The sequence below is a fragment of the Dama dama genome, chromosome 21, assembly GCF_033118175.1.
Source record: "Dama dama isolate Ldn47 chromosome 21, ASM3311817v1, whole genome shotgun sequence".
Lineage (NCBI taxonomy): Eukaryota > Metazoa > Chordata > Mammalia > Artiodactyla > Cervidae > Dama > Dama dama.
The window spans coordinates 952,211-975,113 of record NC_083701.1 but is presented as its reverse complement, the minus strand read 5'-3'; the positions used below and the strand labels follow the sequence as shown (position 1 = coordinate 975,113).

General features: G+C 38.0%; 1 protein-coding gene across 2 annotated transcripts in view; it reads left to right on the top strand.

The window, feature by feature from the left end:
• Positions 1-22,903, top strand: part of LOC133042389 (cyclin-Y-like protein 1) — a 35,335-nt gene that overhangs the window by 3,178 nt on the left and 9,254 nt on the right. The window contains exons 2-7 of one of the 2 annotated variants that reach the window (XM_061122886.1): positions 7,858-7,932; positions 9,735-9,769; positions 15,112-15,212; positions 18,360-18,395; positions 20,535-20,586; positions 21,429-21,548. In XM_061122886.1, the coding sequence (XP_060978869.1) occupies positions 7,858-7,932; positions 9,735-9,769; positions 15,112-15,212; positions 18,360-18,395; positions 20,535-20,586; positions 21,429-21,548 (419 nt within the window). The remainder of the gene's footprint in view (positions 1-7,857; positions 7,933-9,734; positions 9,770-15,111; positions 15,213-18,359; positions 18,396-20,534; positions 20,587-21,428; positions 21,549-22,903) is intronic. The other variant, XM_061122887.1, reaches the window with a different exon arrangement.

The following is a 22,903-nucleotide window of genomic DNA, read 5'->3' as shown; positions in this document are numbered from 1 at the left end:
CAACGTAATGGGGGAAAACCTCTGAGCAACAGGTTTTTCCTCCTTTCAGTAGCTATTATAAACACTTTTTTTTTTTTACTTTTTTGATAACAGTAAACATTTGAGGTAAAAGATTTGCAAAATACTAAAAAGTCATTCACTCATACTCAGAATATCCAGAATTTTCATTAATATTTTGGTGTTGGTTCTTCCTGAACCTTTTGTATACGAATAAACAGAATGTTGTGTTTATTGTATGAGATTGTTCTTTGTGTGCCACGTTGTAACTTTCTCTTGTAAAGTGAAGACGGGAAGCTCCTGGAACCGTGCTGACACCTGAAGCGTGCTCCAGGATGTATTTCCACGCAGCTGCATGTAGCTGTGCAGTCTGCTTTTTACCACCTGTTTAATGGTTGGAGCATCATTCATTTACCCACCCTTTATGATTGTCTTTTATAATCTCATCATATTGCTTTAATCTGGGCACAGACATAAAAAGTGATGTATCGTACTTCCCTGTAGAATTCTGGTCTTATGGCTTTGTCTTACGACTTAATTAAATTCATAGGGTGACTCATTTTGTAGTTAAGGTATTTTAACATTAAGTGTTCTTTCCCCAAATTAAAGTTACCATTGATTTTTCACTGAACAGTAGATTTCCTCTCTCAGGTTTTTGTGGGTCTTGGTAACCTGTCGGTGTCTTTGAGTCTGAGTAACTAAACTACCACTCGAAGAGATCTGAAATTAATGCTGGTCTTGGGTGACAGACACATCAAAGGACAGCATTAGAAGAAATCTTAGATGATGAAGGAAAATTGGGAGAAGCATAAATGATTTGGGGGTACACTGAAATGGATGATTATTGGGCACCATTTAGGGGCAGGACAAACAGAGGTTATACTGACAAAACCCAAACCCTAACTCTGGTCTTTACTTCCTAGAGGTACCTGGGGCTTGTTGACACAGGAATAATGTCAAGTAGCGAGACACTGAGAAGAAAGAAAATGATGGTCATGGACTGGGGAGGGAGCAGTGTTACTGGGGGTGGTCTCCTTAAGTGACAGTGAGCATCCTAGGAGTGAGGGGGAGCCGTGTGAGGTCCTCAGAAGGAAATATGCTCTGTGTAGGCAGAGGACAGAAAGAGGGTGGCTGCAGCTGAGTAAAAGAATGCCAGGAGGAATATCAGGGGGTTAAGGCCTTGTGTCTAGTAGACCTTGACAAGAAAAAATACGGATTTTAGTCTAATTGTAATGGGAAACCATTGAAAGGTTATATGCAAGGGAATGGTGATAATTCTTAAAGAAGGCGAAGGAGACGTGGGGAGAGGGGAGGGAGATCAGACGAGCTACTCTAACGTGGGCAGGGGTAGAATGAAGCAGGGAGACAAGCTAGGAGGCTGGTGTAGTCACTCAGCTGAGAGCCAACAGTGGTTTGAACAAAAAAGCAACATTAATAAGGGCCTAAAATAGGCTGACTTGAAGAAACTGAGTGAATCTAAAAGTAGGCTAACAACAATATGAATGGGATAAGTCACAGAAAAAGAAATGCAGATGGCTTTTAAGCATATCCTCACACATAAGAGAAATGAAAATACAACTACTGTAGCTTGTGTTGGGAGAAAATTCAGAAACTTGGCACTGCATTCTTTGGTGATACTGAAGAAAGTTACATTCATATATTGCTGGTAAAAATGGGAAATTGGTCAACCCTTGAAGGGGAAGTTTGCACAGTCTCACTTAATCCAGAGATTCTACTAAAGGAATTTATTCTGAAGGTATAGGCTGCATATGTTGCATTACCTTCAGTAGCAAAATACTGGAAATAATTCAGATGTCCAGTAAGGGACTGGTAAACTAGCACATCCAGACACTGAAGAATTAGGGAGCTGTGAAGGAGCTCTCTCCACTGTTAATGACTTCATCTCCAGGGGATGTTAACCTGAAAAAAAATGGGGAGAAAATATACACTAATCTCCATGACAGAAGCAGGAGAAATGATATGTATTTGCTTATTAAAGAAGAAAAAGGAAGAACACTAGGAGAAATGCTTGCCCTTGGGTACTCTTATCCTCTTTCCTTTAGTGGGTGGCCTGACTCAATGACATGAGTTTGCACAAACAGAATCGTGTAGGACTGGGAAGCCTGGCGTGCTGCAGTCCATGGAGTTGCAAAGTCAGACACAACTTAGTGACTGAACAACAACAAAGCACTATTTATTTAAGATGTTATTTGGCTGAGGGTGATAAGTGGACATCAATTTTCCTATGAAATGCTAAATGTTCACTTTTGGCTTTTGAGTTAATTTGTGAAAGCTGTGATGTGTCATTTATTATGCTTTATATAGTATATCCCCTCATGGATTGCAGCCTTGTCATGGTGAAGGGGCTTGTGTAACTCAGTGAAGCTATAGTGTATGGATTGCTCTTGAATTTCATTTGATTCTTATCATGTTCTGAGTTAGGCAGTGTAGGGATTCTTCTCTGAGGTATAGAATTGTCCAAGGTTTTACTCATTTTTAAAACCTTGATAGATCAGGACTGTAAATTCCATATACATGACATATAGGGATAAAATTTATTGATGTCATTTTGTGCTCTGCTTTGAAATACTACCTTTTTTCTCGCCCCTTTTAGAAAAATTGTTTATTTTTAGGGTATTAAAGTAATAAAACTTGAAGAGTTAAAACAGTAACATTGTATGATGTGAAATGAAATCACCGTAGCTTGCAACCCAGAAAGGTTCTTAAAAGTCCAAGAAGCCCGAGCTAAGTACTCTTTAGAAATACATAAAGCCAGGTATACTTACCTGTATATCATCTCTTGGTCATCATTACAGCACTTGATTGAGGATTAAGGTAAGGCAGGACTGAGAACCAAGTTAGAGGCAAGTTGAGAAGCAGTTTGGAAGCCAGGTTGGTCAGAAACTGGGGAAGCAGGTCAGTTGAGGGGGTTGCAGGAGCATGCTGTGTGCCCTCTGGTGAGACAGCCCAGGTCAGCATCTGCTGGCAAGAACCGCTTGGCTAGGGTGTAAAGTGTGGACTCAGATGAAATCACCGGATGACTGTAAGACATGAAATGTGTTATTAGCCGTAAAACTAATATACTGTACTACTAGGGGTGATAGGGCAGTTCAGTAAATGGAGTAAACCTTTAAGTAAACTGGAGCCCAGAAGTTGGCCCAGAAAATGCTGACAGTCCTGTTTAATTGCAATATATTAAGTGAAGAAGAACTAAAGAGCCTCTTGATGCAGGTGAAAGTGAAAGAGGAGAGTGAAAAAGTTGGCTTAAAGCTCAACATTCAGAAAACTAAGATCATTGCATACAGTCCCATCACTTCATGGCAAATAAATGTGGAAACAGTGGCTGACTTTATTTTTCTGGACTCCAAAATCACTGCGGATGGTGATTGCAGCCATGAAATTAAAAGACGCTTGCTCCTTAGAAGAAAAGTTATGACCAACCTAGACAGCATACTAAAAAGCAGAGACATTACTTTGCCAACAAAGGTCCATCTAGTCAAGGCCATGGTTTTTCAGTGGTCATGTATGGATGTGAGAGTTGGACTATACAGAAAGCTGAGCGCCAAAGAATTGATGCTTTTGAACTGTGGTGTTGGAGAAGACTCCTGAGAGTCCCTTGAACTGCAAGGAGATCCAACCAGTCCATCCTAAAGGAGATGAGTCCTGGATGTTCATTGGAAGGACTGATGTTGAAGGTGAAACTCCAATACTCTGGCCACCTGATGCAGAGAGCTGACTCATTTGAAAAGACCCTGATGCTGGGAAAGATTGAGGGCAGGCAGAGAAGGGGACGACAGAGGATGAGATGGTTGGATGGAATCATCGGCACAATGGACATGGGTTTGGGTGGACTCCGGGAGTTGGTGATGGACAGGGAGGCCTGGCATGCTGCGATTCATGGGGTCGCAAAGAGTCGGACTCGACTGAACTGAACTGAACTGAAGTCAGTATGTTGGCATTAGTCTCCTCCTGTCAGATGATTTCTTGGTCACTACCCTCTCTCTGATATTTTGACAGGGAAAAATCATTTATTGACAGTTTGACACCATAATTTTAACACTTTTAGGCTTCAGTAATGCATCTTGTTTTGTCCTAAGTTGCCTTTATTTTCATATTTTTAACATCTGCAATTGAGATGGATCTCATGATTGATAGAATGTTAGGTTGGAGGAAAAGTAATGTTCAGTGACCTGGTATTTTGCAGGTTTCCTCCTGGGAGTGTTTATATTAAGACCCGAACTTAAATTTTTTTAGTCATCCTTTTTCCACATAAGTCTATCATGCTGTCAAATAAGTTGCAATTTAAATTGGTAATATAAAAGTGATGGGTCTTAAAATATAACTTTAATGATAACCCCTAATCATAAGCTCAAGAATATTTCTCCTGGGTTAAAACATTCTTAAAGATTTCTAGAGAAGTAATTTTAGGAAGAATTCACATATAAGATGCACAGTAATTTCTCAAAATACCTCTAACATTACTGTGTGTGCTTGTGGGAGAGGGGATGAGGGGAAGTGTGGGTGGTAATGCTTTGCTTCAGAGTTGACAGTCTTACCTTTGTGACAGTGAAGATTACGGTAGATTTTTTTCATCGTCTCCTTAGACTCTTGGCGAAACAGTTAATGGAGTGTGCAGAAATATTGTGTGTATGTATGAGTTTACTGTCTAATGGCTTACCTGTCAAGTCTATTATAAAATAGTGATGTAGTTTTCACTGGCAAAAAGTGCAAGTTGTATAGAAAATTGTTATATAGGCTGTAAACAGAAGATTAATATTTTCTGAAAACCTCATGCAAATTGACAGCAGTAAGGCCCTGGTATGTTTAGTATGTATGAATGATAGGCAGCTCACCAAAGTGGAAATGATGCTGATAATTATGGGAAAGTAGTAAAATCTGTGTAATCGAAAGAAATACAGATTAGATCTACAGTGCTGTTCCTTATTTATATTAGTAGGACTTCCCCCCCGCCTCTCAACTGTACAGAGCAGGGGTCGGAACTAAAACTGTCATGATTGGTAGTATTATACATTAATGTGGCCCCACCTTCTTCAGGAAGCAGTTTAGCACTGTACCTTGAGCCATGAAAATGATCTAACCTTTTGGCTTAGACATCCCACTTTTGAAGATCTTTGCTAAGGAGATAAATCCATTATTTATTTAAAAAGCTGTATAACAATAGATGAAAAGTTTCCTCATCAAAGAATAGAACGTTGTAAGTACCTAAACCCCAGCAATAGGGGATTGGCTAAGTCCAGCACAGGAATAACGCTTGATGGGCTGTTGTGTATTCATTAAACAGTAAATATGCAACAGTCAGATGTAGAAGGGTTGTTAGTAACAAGAAGACATAAATTATACACTAATTAGAGCTTTTTCTAATGTATAAGGAAAACAACTAAAAGTAAGGGTTGTAAGTCTGTGGGTTAATTTTTAAATAGGGTCATTTTGGCTCATGCAAATTTTTGTTCATGACATTTGTTAAAGGAATGAGCAAGTGACTTTTACCTTTCCCCACCTTCATTGTGATCATCAGTACTGCTGGTTAACCAGGTCTCTTTCAGTTGCAAGTTTGAGAAAATGTCTCAGAATAGCTTAAATTAAAAAATATATATATTGACTTTTATATAACTGGAGTTGAATGAGTAAATTAAGCAGTACTTGGCCCAGGAGTTCAATGACCTCACAGCCTATCTCAGTTCTGCTGTCCTCTATTGATCTCTCCTGAAAAGCCTTTCCCCTCATGATGGCAAGAGGAGTGTCCAGCAGCTCCAGACTAGCTAAGGGTCCTAGGGCACCGCTCTGCCTTCTTCTGCTTCTTGGGAAGTTCCAGGAAAGCTGTGATCTATCAGTCAGTTCTGGGTCATGTGCCCACCCTTGAAACCTCTAGGGTAGGGTAGGGTAGGGGGAGTGCCAGCTCTTTTCTGATCACTTGGGCAAGTTTACTGTTTTCCTGCGTGTTGTCATTTCTTTTATCCCAGCCTTCTTGCTTTCTGTATATAGATCCGTAGTAGCACATCATAGCATACCTGGAACACACCCTGGTTTGGCAGGGGTGTGTGTGTGTGTGTGTGTGTGTGTGTGTGTGTGTGTGTGTTAAAGCTTGCTTCTCTTTGATCCCGACACTTATTTTTCCGGGACTTCCATTGACTCTTGTTAAATTTTACCATTCCATATGGCTACTTTGCAAGCATTTCTGCTTATTTTTTAGATTCCACTGTAGTCTGTTTACTTTCTGGTACAGTTAAGTAGTCATGAATCCTTTCAGAAGCCTTAGGTCGAAAGTCTGTGCCTGTCAACTTTGTGTATAGCTGAAATAATTTATTTTCCCAGTGTCCCACTTTTCAAATATGTAGGGGGAAAAAACTTTAAAATAATTTTATGGGTCTTTTACATAAAACTGTTGAGTAGAATATTTTCTCCAAAAACAGCTTAATAAACTCCAAATGCAGTGAAGGAATTTTCACGAAGAACAAAGCAGTCGGTTTAGCTATGTAAATTTCTAGTGCTGGCAGTAACAATTAAATTCCCATTAAACCAGGAAGTCCCAAATTACTGTTCATGCAAAATTCTTTCTTTGGGGAAGAAAAGGATTCTAGGTAGATAACATTTGTGAAATGCTGGGTCAGACAGAATTCACTGTGGGACTGGTTAGTTTTTATTTATTTATTTTTTCATTTATTTTTATTAGTTGGAGGCTAATTACTTTACAATATTGTAGTAGTTTTTGCCATACGGGATGGGGAACACATGGTTAGTTTTTAATATATCAATTGTATATATTCTTTTGATTCTCAGCGATAATGTGTAAATCACGTTGACCACCAAAGTCCCCTTTAAAAATAGGCCAATTATTATATGGTTTGGGAAATGCTGCCTTAACTGTTGCTCTTTAAAAATCTTGGTCCAGTTTCTTAAAAGATTGTTTAATTGGTTTGAGGTGGACTTCACTAAGTAACTGCCCATAGGGCTTTTACGTTTGTTTTAAACAACAACCTTACTGTCCAGCATGGCAGCTTGTGCTTGCTTGATATTTCTGCCTAAATAGAAGACTGTCCCACCTTGGTGCAAGGTGAACTGCCAGCAGACCCACCTTTTTTATGTAGGTATGGGCAAAATTTTTTTCAAGCAGCCCTTTGATGTGCTCCAGGAAGTACTCTTACTGAAGCCCTCTATTAATCATGCAGCATGAAAGGAAGAAGTGAGAGTTTAGCTTTGGAAATAGAGGGCAAAGTTAAAACTCACTATCCTGGAAGTGTTCCTATGGATCAGAACATTGAACTCTTATATAATCCTCTTAAATCTGCCATGATGAATAGCCCCTAGATAAACGGCAGCCAACTAAATGAGTTCGTTTGTTGAGTGTAGTTGGAATTAGCCATTAGATTGTCTGAAGAACGTTTGCCAAAAGCAGCTCATTTGGTTATAGCATATTTGATTGATTGAGCTGGTATCTGATAGTAATTGACTACAGCATAACTTGCTTCTTGAGACTTCCTGAAATGTGCTAGTAATACCAGCTTAAAGAGAGGTGACTGAATTTTTAATCAGTACGTAGGAGGGGAATCACATACATGATTTGCTTAAAAGTGGCATAGATTAGGTGCAAGTTAAAAAACAAAAAAGCCTAAGACATAGCCCTGGTTTTATTCCACATATATGGAGACTTTCTACAATTTTTCTGTTTCCCAATAGAATTTTTGTATTGTTGCCTTTACTACAGTTTCCTTCTTGTCATTACTAAACGCTCTTCTTAAGACTATTAAACTTGATTAAAATCAGCGTGTAGCTGTTTTAAAAGTCATGTCTTTTTCTACTCAACTAAATTGTCACACCTTTTTCTCTCTTTTTCCTGTGCAGACTTAGCTTTGGAATCAAACCCTTCTGACCACCCAAGGGCAAGCACAATTTTCCTGAGCAAATCTCAAACGGACGGTAAGACAGTGTTTTCCCCCCCTAAGAAAAAGATTGAAAACTGTTTTTGTTTTGTGTATTATAGGAAGATACAGAAAAGCACTGAGAATGGTTTAAATATTTTTTTTTCATATGTGATAATATTTTAATATGTGATGTTTTATTTTAATATGTGATGATACATTTTTCATTTAGGTGTCACTGTTTTAATGAGGAGAAACACCTAGACCATCTGTTTATACACTTTGCTATTTCTTTAGCAGCAGTCAGCTTGCCACATGATTTAGTTGTGGTCTGTTTTTCCATGCTACTTTGTCCTTTTCCTTTGCTCCAAGAGCACATGAGTTAAAGATGAATGACACGGTTTAGGTCACAGTTAGGTTTGCATAATCAGTTGTTATTGACGGGAGTCGAGGCTTGTGATTTCGGCACCATTTTACACAGTGCTCAACCGGGTGAACCTCTCTCACATCCAGATTCATGTGAATTTTTAAGTTCTTTTAAAAGTTCTTATAAGAACTTTTAGCTCTTCAAAGTTCTTTCATCCTGATGTAGTGCTGGGTCAGGGTAATCAGACCAATGTGCCTGCCATATGGGATTTTCCAGAAGGTTATCCTCAGTATGGGAAACCTTGTGTAAATTTCCAGTGTCCTGCTTGTTTTAAGATGAGAATCAGAAGTTTTTGCACTCCTGCTTGTCTTGCCTGCTTGTCTTCCTTAATATATGTTAAATCCTAGTTTATTTGCTAAAAAGCCATATATGATCAGGTTTTTCGGTTGTTTATGAGAGCAGGAATACCAGAAGTGAACGTTCTATAATATTTGAAGTAATGCAGCACAGTAAAAAATAGAGGGTTCTTTTCCTCTTTTATTTTCATTAGATTACTGATTTTTATCCAAGGGTCTGTCTCAGGAACAGCCAGACGGAAGAGGGCCAGGCATGGGGGCAGGGCCCAGAGTGTACCACATGTTCTCCAACCTGGGAGCTCCTGGGGTTTCTAGTTTGCATTTTCTTAAAGTGTGTGTACTTTGCCTTGAGGCAATTATTTTTAGTTAGGATTACTGTATTTCTCAGTCTTTTCCAGACTCATGAGCTGCTCACACTGTAGAGAGACGGTGGAGAGAGTAAAAGAAACACTATCCCATGCCCCTGTCTCTGCTCAGTCTAAAGGAATTCGTGCTTGTGATGCCATGGGAAAGTGTTTGGCCTAAGACCCTCTTTGAGCTTATATTCTTCTGGCCTTTGTTGGAGCAAAACAGTTCTATGTGCTGTCGATGTATGTTCAGTGAGGTCAGCATGTATGTTAAAATTTATAGATTACTTTCCAGTGTGTAAAGAACCTGTATTTTTTAAGTTGGGTGTTTGAGTAGGTGACCAATAAGTGGTTCAGGATGCTTCCAGAGACACGGGTGCTTGACCAGAAACTGGAACTTAGAGTTGTCATCTGTTAATCCTGGTGACTAAAGTACATGTAGAACTAGAAAATACTACATACTGTGCAGCTGGTAAATTTTTTTATTAGCTAAATATCTCACCTGGCCTAATTTGCTTTGTCCTTTTCTTTTGTAAATGGAGACTTTGCTTTGTACCTAATACAGAGTATCTGTTAGTATTAGTCAATAGTAAAACTAAGTTTTTAGATATTATTTATAGGATTCATTTTGCTGGGTGATTTAAATTATATATTTTGTTGGAAATTATTTTAAAAAACAGAATGAAATTTTAACTCATTGTGTATATTGGTAATCCATCAGATAATTAGTGACTTATTTTTCTATGGTAGTTTTATCAGAATTCATCAGTTAATTTTTTTTTATTCTTAGTGCGAGAAAAGAGGAAGAGCAACCATTTAAACCATGTAAGTAAATAGTTGAAAAGTTAAGAAATCAATAGTTTGATTAATTAAAAGCATGTCTGCCATGATTCCTAAAAAGTATGATGGATCCAATACTGTTAGCATTAACCTCTTATTTATAAAATTTCTGAATCTCTAGTTCCTAATTATCAAGTATATTCAGAAAGGTTTTTGACTTAGTAGTACCCTTTTCTTTTTTTAAGGGTCCTGACATTTAAGTTAAATTTCAATAATATGATTATAGCATAAAGATCTACCTTAAATTCTTTTGCCTTAAATTTTTTATCTTAGTTTTTAACCAAAGTAATAAAAGTGTAATAGGTAATTTAATTTTTAGCACCGTCCATTGACTTCTTGGCACAACAGGTGAAAGCTTAACTTCCTCGTCCACCATGATTTTATTTCCCTCCTTCTGTTCCCTTTACATGCATCAGTTTTTATTAAATCGGAATCCCTGTTTACATTATGATGACTAAGCAAGTGTTGTTCCTTGCTGAGCCATATAGTTCTCTGTGCCACCTCCTTACGCACCTTTCATTCTTCTTCTTCAATATTAATGAAATCTGAGCACTTCCACACTTCTCAGGGTAATCCAGTTCTGCTTTTTCTAGCAAACATGATCTCACACAGCCCAACATAGTTGAGTAGCTCCCTGGCCAGTCTCCTTGTTTTCACATTCTTCATTTTTTTTCTGTGGAATTAATTTCCTGACTATATTCACTTGCCTGTTTTCTAACAGCTATTTTTTTCCCCAAATGTTGTAACATTTGTCACATGCCTGTCAAAAATATTTACCATCCACAAAACCACATCTGTTCCATTTCTTCTTGGAGACACTCTTCGCCAACCTTTTGTCTTCCTACCCCCTACATACTAATGATTCCTGGACTGGCTCTGTGCCTGTTTTCCTGGGATATCTGTGTGAAGTCACCTGGGATCTCACATCACTGCTCTCTCGTGTTGGATCCCGTATGTCCTAGATTCTGTTTCCCTCTGTCCTGTTTTACTGGAGCACATTTTCCTGGAAAAAGGCACATGAGCAAAAATTTTATAAAGACCTAGCCTCTGTGAAACTCCTTCTATTTGATAAAGTGTAAAATTCTAGGTCGAAACTAATTTTTGCAGTTTTAGAGACATTTCCCTCTTGTCTTCTCATTTACAGTGTTGCTCTTAAATCTATTGAATTTGATACATTGTATATTACCAAGTTAGTCTTTTCTCCATTCCTTCCTCCTGTGGAACCTTGTAGTACCCTCTGTCTTTGTGGGGTTTTGAAATTTCATAACATGGTTTGGTATAGACCTTGTCACGCTATTGGGGCATTTAAACATGCAGAACATCTTTTCTTCTAGTGAATTTTTTTGTGTGCTGCTTTGGTATTTTCTATTTTTTTCTTTTGGATTCCTGTTAGATGTTGAAAATTTTAGAGCAATATTTCTGCACAGATTTTTTTCCCCTTCTGTTTTCCATTTTGTCTTCTTGTCCTACTTCATGGAGGTTTCCTTGACTCTGCTCTAATCCTTCTATTGAATATATTGTTTTGTCTACCTTATTTTTTAGAGTTCTCTTCCATCCTTTCATTCTTTTTTTCACTGATGCAATTTCTCATCCTTCTGTAGATGTTGAAGATATTTTTTTAAGTTTTTATTTGCTCCTGGATTTTTATCATTCCCATCAGTTCCTTCTCCCTGCTTTGATCTGTGACTTCTTGGAGGTTTCCCTCAAACATGTGATGGTCCCTCGCTGTCTGTTAAGATCTAATTGGAAGCATCACTTTGCTAACTGACAGACCTCACTGCACGGATTTGGCGACCACGTCTCTGAATTTTGAACCTGCCTTGGGTTCTGTAAGACAGATTGGTTTTGTTGTTCCTGGCCCAGTCACTCTGTAGTTCCAAGGTTGTGCTTCCTCTGTTATGCCATGTCAGTTACTACTCCTTTATCTCATTTTTTCATCTTTCAAACATAAAAAATCATCTGCAGTTTATCCTGTCTTGGGTACAGCTTTTTTAAAAAAATACTTTTAATTCTAATGAGATGATATCTCTGAAAGAAGGTGGGAAAAGAAGTAGATTTGTGGTTGGTCCACTCAAATTTGGATTTATACTTTGAATGTAAATTCTAAGTTTAAAAGTTTTAATTCAGTATAGTTAATGATATTGATTCAGACAATACTTTCTATTATACCTACAATTAAAATACTGTACATTTCTACTAAGGCCTTGATTAAGAATCCTGTTCAAACTACTCATCCTGCCACATTGTCCATTAATGTGCAGTAATGTGGATGGAGTAGTTTACACTAATGCACTTCTTGTTGTTTTGTTGCTAAGTCAGACATGACTCTTTTGCAACCCCAGGGACTGTATCCCACCAGGCTCCCCTGTTCATGGACTTTTCCAGGCAAGAATACTGGAGTGGGTTGCTATTTCCTTCTTCAGGGGATCTTCCTGATTGAGGGATCAAACCTGCGTCTCTTGCATTGGCAGGTGGATTCTTCACCCACTGAGTCACCCACTTAGCCCCACGCTAATGCATAGAATATTACAAAATTTTAAGTTAAAGTCTTAATAATTATTAATAAACACATCTAAAGCTTATGGAAAGGGGAAGAAAAAAGTGAATTTCAGCTTAATTTTTTTGATGGGTTAAACTCAGAGGCAGTAGGCAGAATGGGAAGATTCACTTGGGTGGAGGCAGAATTTCAACAGGTGCTTGACTTTTAATGATAAGTTTTGGGGGGGATTGTTACTTATTAGTCTTCCAGTATGGTGATTTTCTAGTCTTTGCCATTAAACCTGAAGTCTACTAAGTAAGCCTTTTCCCTTCTTGTAAAGATTGTAGAAGTCCATCTGTTCTGTCCTTAGCTCTGAATGAAGGTAAATACTCTTCTTCATTGAACATTAAACTATCAGTGAGTGGGTTTTGCTGTTTGATTTTTGTATTTGCATTTTATATCATTAATCTTTGTCAGTGTAGTTTATTGAGGTTTTGAGCCAGTGATGATAAGGCTTTAATCATAAAGGACAGTTACCTTAAATTTTAAAGTGAGATGAGGGGAAAGTAATCTGTTGACAGCTAATACATCCAGGCTTTGCTCAGAGGCTTTAATTCTGCCATCCTTTAGTGAATAGTAGATGTCAAAAGTTTGAATTGCTTCAGGAATAGGCCTGGAGAAGTGTTCACTATTTCTTTGGTAGGATCTAGCCAGTAGTCTGTAGGTTACTGATAGACTAAATGAGCACCCATAGTCTGTAGGGCTACGTCTGATTAAACTTGTTAAACGTTTCAGCACTAATATTTCCAAAGATAAACAGATATAATTCATAATAAAGAAAAAGTTTTAATAGAGAAAAACGGGATAAATGTTACCCAAAGCCAAAGCTCTACAAACTAGTCTATATTTTGGTGCATTTTCTTACTATTTTTATTCCCCTCATAGATAGATTTTATAGTCAGAACTGACTTTTACTGTGTGTAATGTGTCATACTGTTAATAGTGGTGGCCTTTTAAAAGATAACTTCATTTAGAATATAACTATTTGAATGAACAGTTTTCATGCTGTGTCTCTTTCAAGATTCTAAAATTACACATTAACCAGATGGCTTAAGGAATATATGAGTTTCAGTTTAAATCATTTCTAGCCTGAAGGAGAAATTCTTCCCAATAGTGGTACTTTTCGGGTATGTTATGTGTAGAACTTTTTGTTAATAAGGAGTAAGTGGCCTTGCCATAAAATACCTGAAACAAGCAAAACGGTGGCTTATACACCCATTTGGATAGTTCTTATTATTGGCTACTGGCAATGTTTATTTAAATGCTCTGTATTTTAAAAAAAACATTGACTAGATTTTCTCCTTGTTTCACCTTTGATGCATTTGTGGAGGACACTGATAGAGTGTGACAGCGTGGTGAAAACTACTTTATTTTAATAGAAGGAAGGAAGGCTCATCTGAATTAGTAAACAAAAACCAACAAAACCAAGTGTTAAAACTGTTTGTGTTCTGTGGTATTAAAGAATGCTATTACTCAGAGCTACTGACAGTGACTGGGATTTGATTATTGGCCTTTACTTAAAGGAAGAGAATTGTCCTCACATAGTTCAGGCTGTTTTAGTATTTGACTATGGCTGTGTTTTGGGCTCTTCACAAATAAATGGATACTTCTAAAGTGTTTTAAAGATAGCTTATTCTCCTGAGGGTCTGACAAAGCTCTTTTTCACCTACCCAGCACCACTGCAGATAGTTTGAATGTGTATCATTAGCATGATTTACCTTCCAGTTGTAATCGATCTTAAATAATTGGTCAAATGCTTCTTGATTCCTAATTTGTCCCAGATTCTGTTCTCAGCAGCTGGAGGAGGAGCAGTAAGAATCTGTCACCTGGAGGAGCTTGCTTGCTTACTTAGGAGGGGGATACCAGGCAAGCAGTTGAGACCATGTAACAGGTGGTGAAACAGGTGTAAGTGTGCAGAAAGGTAGAAGTTTGGTGGTGTGGCTGCTGGCTGAGGTTTGCTGGAGGTCGATGGGGTCAAGCTTGCTGGGACAAGGAGGAGGAAGAAGCCACTGCAGGCAGAGAGCAGCATGCGCAAGGCAGCAGAGTGCCATGATGAGTGTCAGATAACATGTAGAGTAGAATTAATAAAACTGTGAGATGAGTGGAAAGTATTCTCTGAGGCTCTCCCTTGTGTAATATAATGGCAGTCTTACTTAACCGTGAAATTCTCAGAGCTGCTTTGTCTGTTTCTTGGCTGTGAGAGAATCTTAAAGCTATACCCTTTCATCCTCTAGATAAGGAAACTGAGGCTCAAAGAGATCTATGGGCTTCAGGTCACTAGTGATAGAGCAGCCCTGGCATGCCCAGCCTCTGATTCAAAAACGCTTGTTTCCTCACACTGTCTCCCAAACTAATACATTTATGATTGGCGTTCATTTACTGCAATGAAATGCTCTCACATCGATATTATATAAAGCATTGCATTTTATTGTAGTAAATGAATAGAAATAGAAATCTCTGCTGCATTTCATTGCTTAAGGAAGAAACACTGAAGTCTTACTAAAAGCTTTCTCATTACTATAAAGGCAATTTATAATAGGTGCTTTCCAGGTTCATTTGTGAGTCCTTTTTCAAGAGCAGCAGTTTATACCACATTTCTCAGATCTTGCCTGTGGAAGTTAGAGTACAGAGGTTTCCCATGGAGCTGCACGTGATGCAACACTCAGCAGTTCATGGAGTATAAGGAAAATCTTAATGCTTTATCGTTTGACATTTTAACCAAGGAAAAAACACACTTTTATAGGTTTAACTTACTGTGACATTTTCTCCTATCTCCCTTCCCCTTCAGGTATCTCCAGGGCAACTTACTAAAAAGTATAGCTCATGCCCAACCATATTTCTGGATGACAGCACAGTCAGCCAGCCTAATCTTAGAACCACAATAAAATGGTGAGTACAGCTAGGTTGCCAAGGCTAAGTGGCAGACCCCCTTCATGCTGAAAGCATCCTCGCCATACATAATTTCATTCGTTTGGTTTGTCTTTTTCAGTGATCAGGTTAAGAAACTGGTGTCAACTCTATGTTGGTTTCAAGAACCTCTCAATATGAGTCTTCAGTTTCCATGTTAATCACAGAGTACATGATAGAAGGGAAGGTCAGTTAGCAAGTGAGAAATCCCAGGAAAAATGTAAACCTCATTTGATTCATTTCTATTGTTAAGACAATGTTGAACATAATGAGAAACAGAGGTACCTGTTTATTGTATGTTTCTAGAAAAAAATTATTGCTTTATGAGTTGGGAGAGTCCTACAACTATGTATACTAGTTTGGAAGCTACCATTAGAAGAAGGAACAGCTTGTCCCCTACTGGCACCGAAGTGAATCTGCAGTTAAATTTAACTGGACTTGGTCAAATTTATCCCACCGTGCATTTTTTTCCTGCAATATTTCTGTAGGAAATTTTACTTCTCCTTCCTCTCCACCAAAGAGGGGGAAAATATATCAAAACCGTTTTAAGGGGCATACTCTCAGCTTAATTTCTCCATAGATGAAATTTGTTCAACTGAGATTTTAACTTAATAGACACATTTAATTTTTGTTTTTGTTTTTTTTTAATTTTTGTTTATATATGTGTATCTCTAACACACTGTATCAATCAAAGCAGAGAACAAAAAAAGAGATGAAGTTTCAGAAACAAGGCTGTGGCCAGGCTTATACTTAAGAAGACACAAACAGTGTTACGATGACGAAAACTATTCCTCAACTTCTGGACGCCCCTAGTCCACAATTGGAGATGCACAGTCCAAAACGCCCTAATCATGGGAATGTTCAAGTTTATTTAAGAGAGAGAATTAAAAACCAAACAGGATGCAGACCTTCCTACTTCCCTTGGGGTTGTCCATGGAACATTAACTAATGTCTTCTTAGCATATGAATGTTGACTTTCCAGAACAGTTTGGGAAATGCTACTTGAAAATATTAGTATCCTTATCATTAATTTTACTTTTCTGTCTTAAAAATATAATTAGCTTATAAATTTAATTTAATTTTTAATGTGCAAGGCTTTTTATTTTTTAGCTATTTAAATGATCAGTAACTTCTAACTTTAATTAAAAACAACCAGTTCACAATCATAATAATGTAACTTTCTTATAATATTAGTTTCAGTCAAATCGTATTTCAACAAAAACTGAGCCCCATTGCTCTTTAAAGTCCTGAGTTTTGGCACTTCTCTCGTAATCACTGAATGTTTTTATTCAGCCAAGACTCTAAATCTGTGGGTTAAAAACTACTCTCACTGTGGCTAGACTCACAGCTTCTTTTGAATTCAAAAGAGCCTGATGTTCCAGTATATAATTCAGAAGTAGTTTTAAAGATTAACCTTGCTCAGACAAGTAGGTTTCATGCTTTTTATTCTCAACCTAGTCTTAGTGTTTGGAAATACAGTAAATTTTTTTCTCATTAAGTTTTAAAAATGACCATTCACATTCATTATTGATGAAATAAAGGTTTACTGAGAAAATTAATAGGGCAAATTGGCTTTTAGGAATGATTTTGAAAAATACGATGGGATTAGTTTTCATTTGGGGTAGGTGAGCCTTATTAGAATCACTTATGCAACTTTTTCAAGATGTATGTCTCTGAACACATACATGAATTCCACCTTTCCTCCCTGCCCTCAAGACACAGTCTGTGGGTCTTTCTGCCTCTCTGTCCCTGTGTCTCTTTCTCTCACACACACACCCCTTTTGACAAGCTGAGGAATGATGTGTGAGGCATGATTTCATAGACAAAAGCATCCTGAGAGATTCTGATCTTAACCCTGACTCAGTCATTCCTAGACTTGGCTACACGTTGCAGTCACCTGGGGAGCTTTAAATATAATCCTGTTGCCCAGGTCGTACCTAATGCAGTTAAATCAGAACATTTTGAAGCAGAAGCCAGGCAGTGTTTAAAGCGTCCCGGGTAATCCAGTGTGCAGCTGACCTTGGGAACCACTCTCTGCTTTGAGGGTAGGAGAAAGAGAACTACTTCTGATAATTGGTGGGACCTTGAGTAAGTCAATTTTAAGCCTTGATTCTCTTATTTGTAAAATGGGTTAAGTATCATATTAGGTTCAGTTGCCCTTTTTATCATGTAACTTTTAATTCTGTGACTTTAAAATCACTTTGAAGAAACTTTGAAGCACTATAGAAGTATCCATCTTTGATGCTAACAGTGTTACAGGCCTTTCTGCAAATGCTAAGATTCTATAGACGAGTTACAAAATTCAGATTTGCCTTCTCTCTATTATTTTGAGTTTCATTTTAGATACTGAGAACAAAGGGAAGCAAATAACTTAACCAGAGAACCTCTTAATTGCCTAATACACAGCATCTGTGAATAACTTAGGACTATAGTAATGTAAAAACTATCTGAGGACTTGTACCTGTTGGTTAGTTAATACTTTATTTAAAATAATGTGGAAATACCTGTCATTAATAGTGTACTGTGCTGTATTGTGCTGCCTTATTAGCAGTGCTTATTTCAGGATAACTAGGCCTATCATCAATTTTGTGACTATAAAATTTTGCTATTAAATTTTCTAATAATTATGTGTGAAAGTGATTTTAAATCCATTTTATTTGATATGGAGCACTTGTATTACTTACTTTTAGAGAAATAATGGAAAGTAGATGTGTTAGGGGGAATACCGAACTGAATCAACTGAAATGCAGTGCCTAACAAAAAGCCACACACACAAAACCTGTATGGCTTAAATTTAACCATGTGGATAGATGATGTAACTTGTATGGGATGAAAGATTCTGTGCATAGAAGGACAAATGACTGGGGAAATATATAATAATTTATATATTATAATAATCAACCCAAACATGTCTTCTAAGAGCACATCTATATTTTGGGTCTCCTAATTTTGCTAAAAGCCAAAGAACCTAAAACATGGGGGATACCACCTATGGGTACTGCTCTGAATTAGGGGGTCTGGGGGCCACTGGGCATCTGGATGGTCTTACCTCTCTGCCAACCCTTTAAAATGTCTTCAGGCCTAATGTGATAAAAACCAATTATTACAATATTTTTTTTTCCTCCACAGTGTGATCTTAGCAATATATTACCACATAAAGAACAGGTGAGCTCTTTTAAAACCTGTCTTGTTATTCCAGCTAATTAATTTACACAGTATCAAGTTTAGTGTTAATAACAATAGACAGTATTAGAGTAAGCTTTTACTGTTAGAGTGCTTTCATTACAGTATTGAAGTGAATCATTTATTTTTATTTTGGGACTCTTAATTCTTTAAGTTTTATGTGGTTTATATGGATATTTACTGTATTAGAAATTGAAATTTAAAAATTTAAAAAATTAAATCCACTGTATGTTAAAACAGGCTTTCCTTAGCACTGCTGAAGTTTTGAGCTGGATGAGGCTTTGGTGTGGGGTGCCACCCTGTGTGTCGCAGAGTATTTAGCAGCACCCTGGCCTCTGCTCTGTAGGTGCAAGTAAGGTGTTCTGCTTCTCTCCACATTAGGACAGGAAAACTGTCTCCTGAGGGATGAGATCACCATCTGACTGGGGACCCCAGTGTTTAACATAAGTCATTTTTTTAATGAAAAATAACCATTTTCCACAACAAAATAGTGGAGAGGATAGTATCTCATTAATAGGAGACAGTTGATTCTCATGTCAACATTGTCTTCAGTCATTTGCTTTGAAGAAGCAATATGAAAATCCAGCTACATGCAGACATATAGTTGGGAAGAGGTGAATTTTTAAAGCCTTGAGGTAATTTGACATATTCTTTGATCCTGTCCCCAAAATCCACATGTGCCAGTTTATTAAATTAGTTAAGATGGAGTTCCAAGTCATTATCAGTGAACTTGAGGTAGATACTATGTTAAATTAATGCCCATTGATGTGTCATGCATACTGAGTGGATCTTTTTATCTGTACATGATTTTATAATATTATACATTGTCATTTGCAAAGTATTGGTTCACATGTCTTCAGACAGTGTCAAAAACTCACTCTTGTTAGTATCACTACCAGTCTTATCGGAAAAGTCTTTAAGTATTGATAAATCAAGCTCACCATAAATAACACACTGGAAGGTACAAATTTTCCAAAAATCCTAATATTTTTAGCTTGATGGTTTGAATTTTATCATTGGCAACAAATAGTTTGGAATTTTCTTTGAAGTGACAGGCTCACTTTGTTCATTTTTGTAAAAATGACTGTCAATTGGTGTTTCATGAAAAAAGTGGTTTAAATATGATGTTCTAGGGGGAAAAGTGACGTGGTTCCCGGTGAGTTACAAGTGCTCTCCCTTAGCACGGCCATATCTCAGTCCATGCAAGTGCTTAATGCATACTTTCCGCTTACTCAGAGTATGAGGAAGAAGAGTAAAGGTTTAAGAACACTTAATGTTTACTCTTTCATCATGGATGTTCTTAAGTGAAGCAGATTTTTTACATTCATTTGGCCAGGAATAAGTGAATGACTTCTAATTTAGTTTCATACCACTGCCTTGATTCACACTCAGAAATGAGCAATTTTTACCCACTTTTGCTTTTATACAATCATAGTTAAGTGTCAAACAGTGTAGAGGCAGGTGATGTCTTGGTATTCTTATAAAAAAAAGTTTTGACCTCTTGGACTTACAGGATTTCTGAAGAGGGGCCAGGGGAGATTCCCAGAGGCCTATAGACCACATTTGCAGAACTGCTGTTTAAATGGGCACAGTGTAGTAGTGTGGTGGAATTTAAAAGAAAAAGCCTGGTCTCTCTTAAAAGACAATTAAAATTTTTAACTCAAACTATTTAAAAGAGACAAGAAGAAATAAACAATAAGAATATAATATGAAGAACAAAAGGGGGTGGAGACAAGAAAAAATCATGAATCTCATATTTACATTCATTGAAGTTAGAAGACTTTATTGCCCACTACTACCACTTGATAAAATGTTCTTGTATATTCCATTGTGAGGTTAGTGAAATGGAAATGTATTGGTCTACGAACATTGCCTGTTAGAAGGGGTCTGTGTGGGTAAAGGCAGCTCTGGCTGGTTGTAGAAGAGATTTCATGCAACTTGGTGTGCTGAGTATAAAATAGGTCAGAAAACCTTTCTAATGGCAGAATCCAGGAGAATATGTAAAACTGTTTGCTTTATTAAGGTTAAGCTTCCTCTACTCCTCTCTCTACTTTTAGCAGATATTTTACTAAGCTAGTAACTCCTGAATTAATTTTTAAAATACACATTCTTATTTTATAGAGATGCCAACAGGTCCTTGGACATTTTTGATGAGAGATCACATCCACTCACAGTAAGTGTCACTTTTATTGAAGGTGTATTTTTCTTTTATTACAGTTGTGTTTATTTCATGTTGATTTGCTTTGAAATTAATCACTAGAAGAAAATTATTGCCTCCAGCTCAAAGCCAAGATTGTCTTCCTTTAAGTCTTCTTCCCCCACCCCATATTATGTCAAATAATTTTACCAAAAGCATGTTGTGTCAGGGGTGTGACTGATAAGAACCAAGTTACGCTTTGTATGACGAATGAGCAGGTAAGTAAACATACCCAAGTAACAGAAAATGTAGCTTTTTAAAGGATGATTTTCCATAGCATCACACAATATAAACATTTCCTAACACATCTAAGACCTCTAAGGAGAAAATTTAAAAACTGTTTAAATTTTAAACTAATTAAAATGACAGGGTTTAAAAACTCACTTCTTCAGGTGCTCAGTAGACACATGTGACTGGTGACCGCTGTGTAAGAGAGCACACTCTTAGAGTCTCTGGTTACAGGACACTGGGAAGGTGTTTTCATAGTTGACTGCAGAAAAGTATGATGACGTACAATGATCAGCAAGACTTTGAGCCTAAAAATAGTTTGCATTTGGTTAGAATTCTTTGGGGAAGAAGGTGAAAATACATTTTCTGAGGTTGTACTTGCATTTTTCTTTAATGAATGGTAGTGAGTATTGAATCACTATGGTACTTTAGGATCCAATTGTTTATATTTAAAAGACTACAAGATATGTCACCTACTCAAAATTATTTTAAGTAGCACGTGGGCCCACGTGTGAAGATTGCTATCTTGAGGGTACTTTTAAGTATTTTTTTTCAGTGGATACTTAACATTGTGTTTTTTCTTCTTTCAGCGAGAAAGGGTTCCGGAGGAGTACTTTAAGCATGATCCTGAACACAAATTCATTTACAGATTTGTTCATACTCTTTTCAGTGCCGCCCAGCTGACTGCTGAATGTGCAATAGTGACTTTGGTAATATATTTTTCTCTTAATAGAAGCATCTCTAGAAATTTTTTTCTTGTACAGAAGGTATGGGCCTGTTTTTCAAATGAAAGTAGGTTCCTGAAATGATCATCAGAACTTTATTAAAGAGAAATGTATCAAAAAGAATTAAAACATAAGAGATTTGAGCTTTAGTAATCATCATGATTTAAAATGTTGCCATTGCTTTTCTCATCACAAAACAGTTGATGTTAAAGGCAGCAGGAGAGACTTCTGGTTTCTCCTTCCACACCTCAGGATGCATGCACACACAGTGCACACAGGTACACACTGGCAAAGTGTGCTGGGTGGTAGGATGGAGGCGATCACTGAACTTCCTGGCCCACGGCAGGTGTAGATTCAGTGTGTTTCTGAGTCTCAGGCTGTGTTGCCTAGGCAGTTGTGATGTGTGTCTTGATTGAGACCGACTGCCTTCACCTCCCTGACCTTGGACGACAGTGTTAACCATCTCTACTGTCCTCTGGTGCCGGCGTGTGAAGATACCCAGGACTGGGGTGTCAGCAGTGCTTGGAAAGGCTTTACTCAAGTTAGCCTGCCGAGCTCCAGCTATGTGAGGACCTTTCTGTCATCCATACTGAATTCCTATGGTAAGATTTTATCATTTGAATAATACATCATATTCAGCTGAGAGGTAGTTGGGATTGCCTAACTCCTCCCTATAGCAAACCTACAGGGGAAGGTCAGCTGCATGGTCTGAAGGGAGGGCCTGCGTCCACCGCTGCCTGCGCCCCTGCAGGCAGAGTGTAGGAGAGGAGGCTTCCCCTCAGTGGGCCCCGGGTCAGACGCAGGCCTTTTCTTGGAGCTGCGAGCCAGTTACAGTGCTCAGTTCGCATGTGCCTGAGAGAGGCAGGAGTGGCGCTGGCACGTGGAGAGCTGGGAAATGCAGGCAGGAGAGAGTATGTGGGTTGGAAGAGGGGCATTTCTTTGTAGACAAGGATGGACCTGTGTGACAGCAGAGTGACCGTGTCTAGCAGTCATTTGACTGTATGGGATTGGAGCCTGAAGCTGAGCAAGAGGCAGGGAATTACGTGTAGCTGTTCAAATGCAGAGAAAGTACGTTAAATAAAAGCTGAGGAGAAGATAGATCTGTGGGGACTGTCAGCACTTACAGGACACATCCCCAGAGGAGTGGCCACTCGGAGTGGTAGGAAACCCAGGAGAGAATCAGAAGAGCTGCCAGGAGAGCTTGAAGAAGGAGAGCATGGTGCACGTGCTGAGTGCTGCCAAGGAGCTCCTTAGGGCATACATAGGCACCAAATGCCTGCCCGTGTCACGGTTCTAAGTGCTGGGCATAGAGGAGAGTTCTTGCCTTTCTGAGGTAAGTA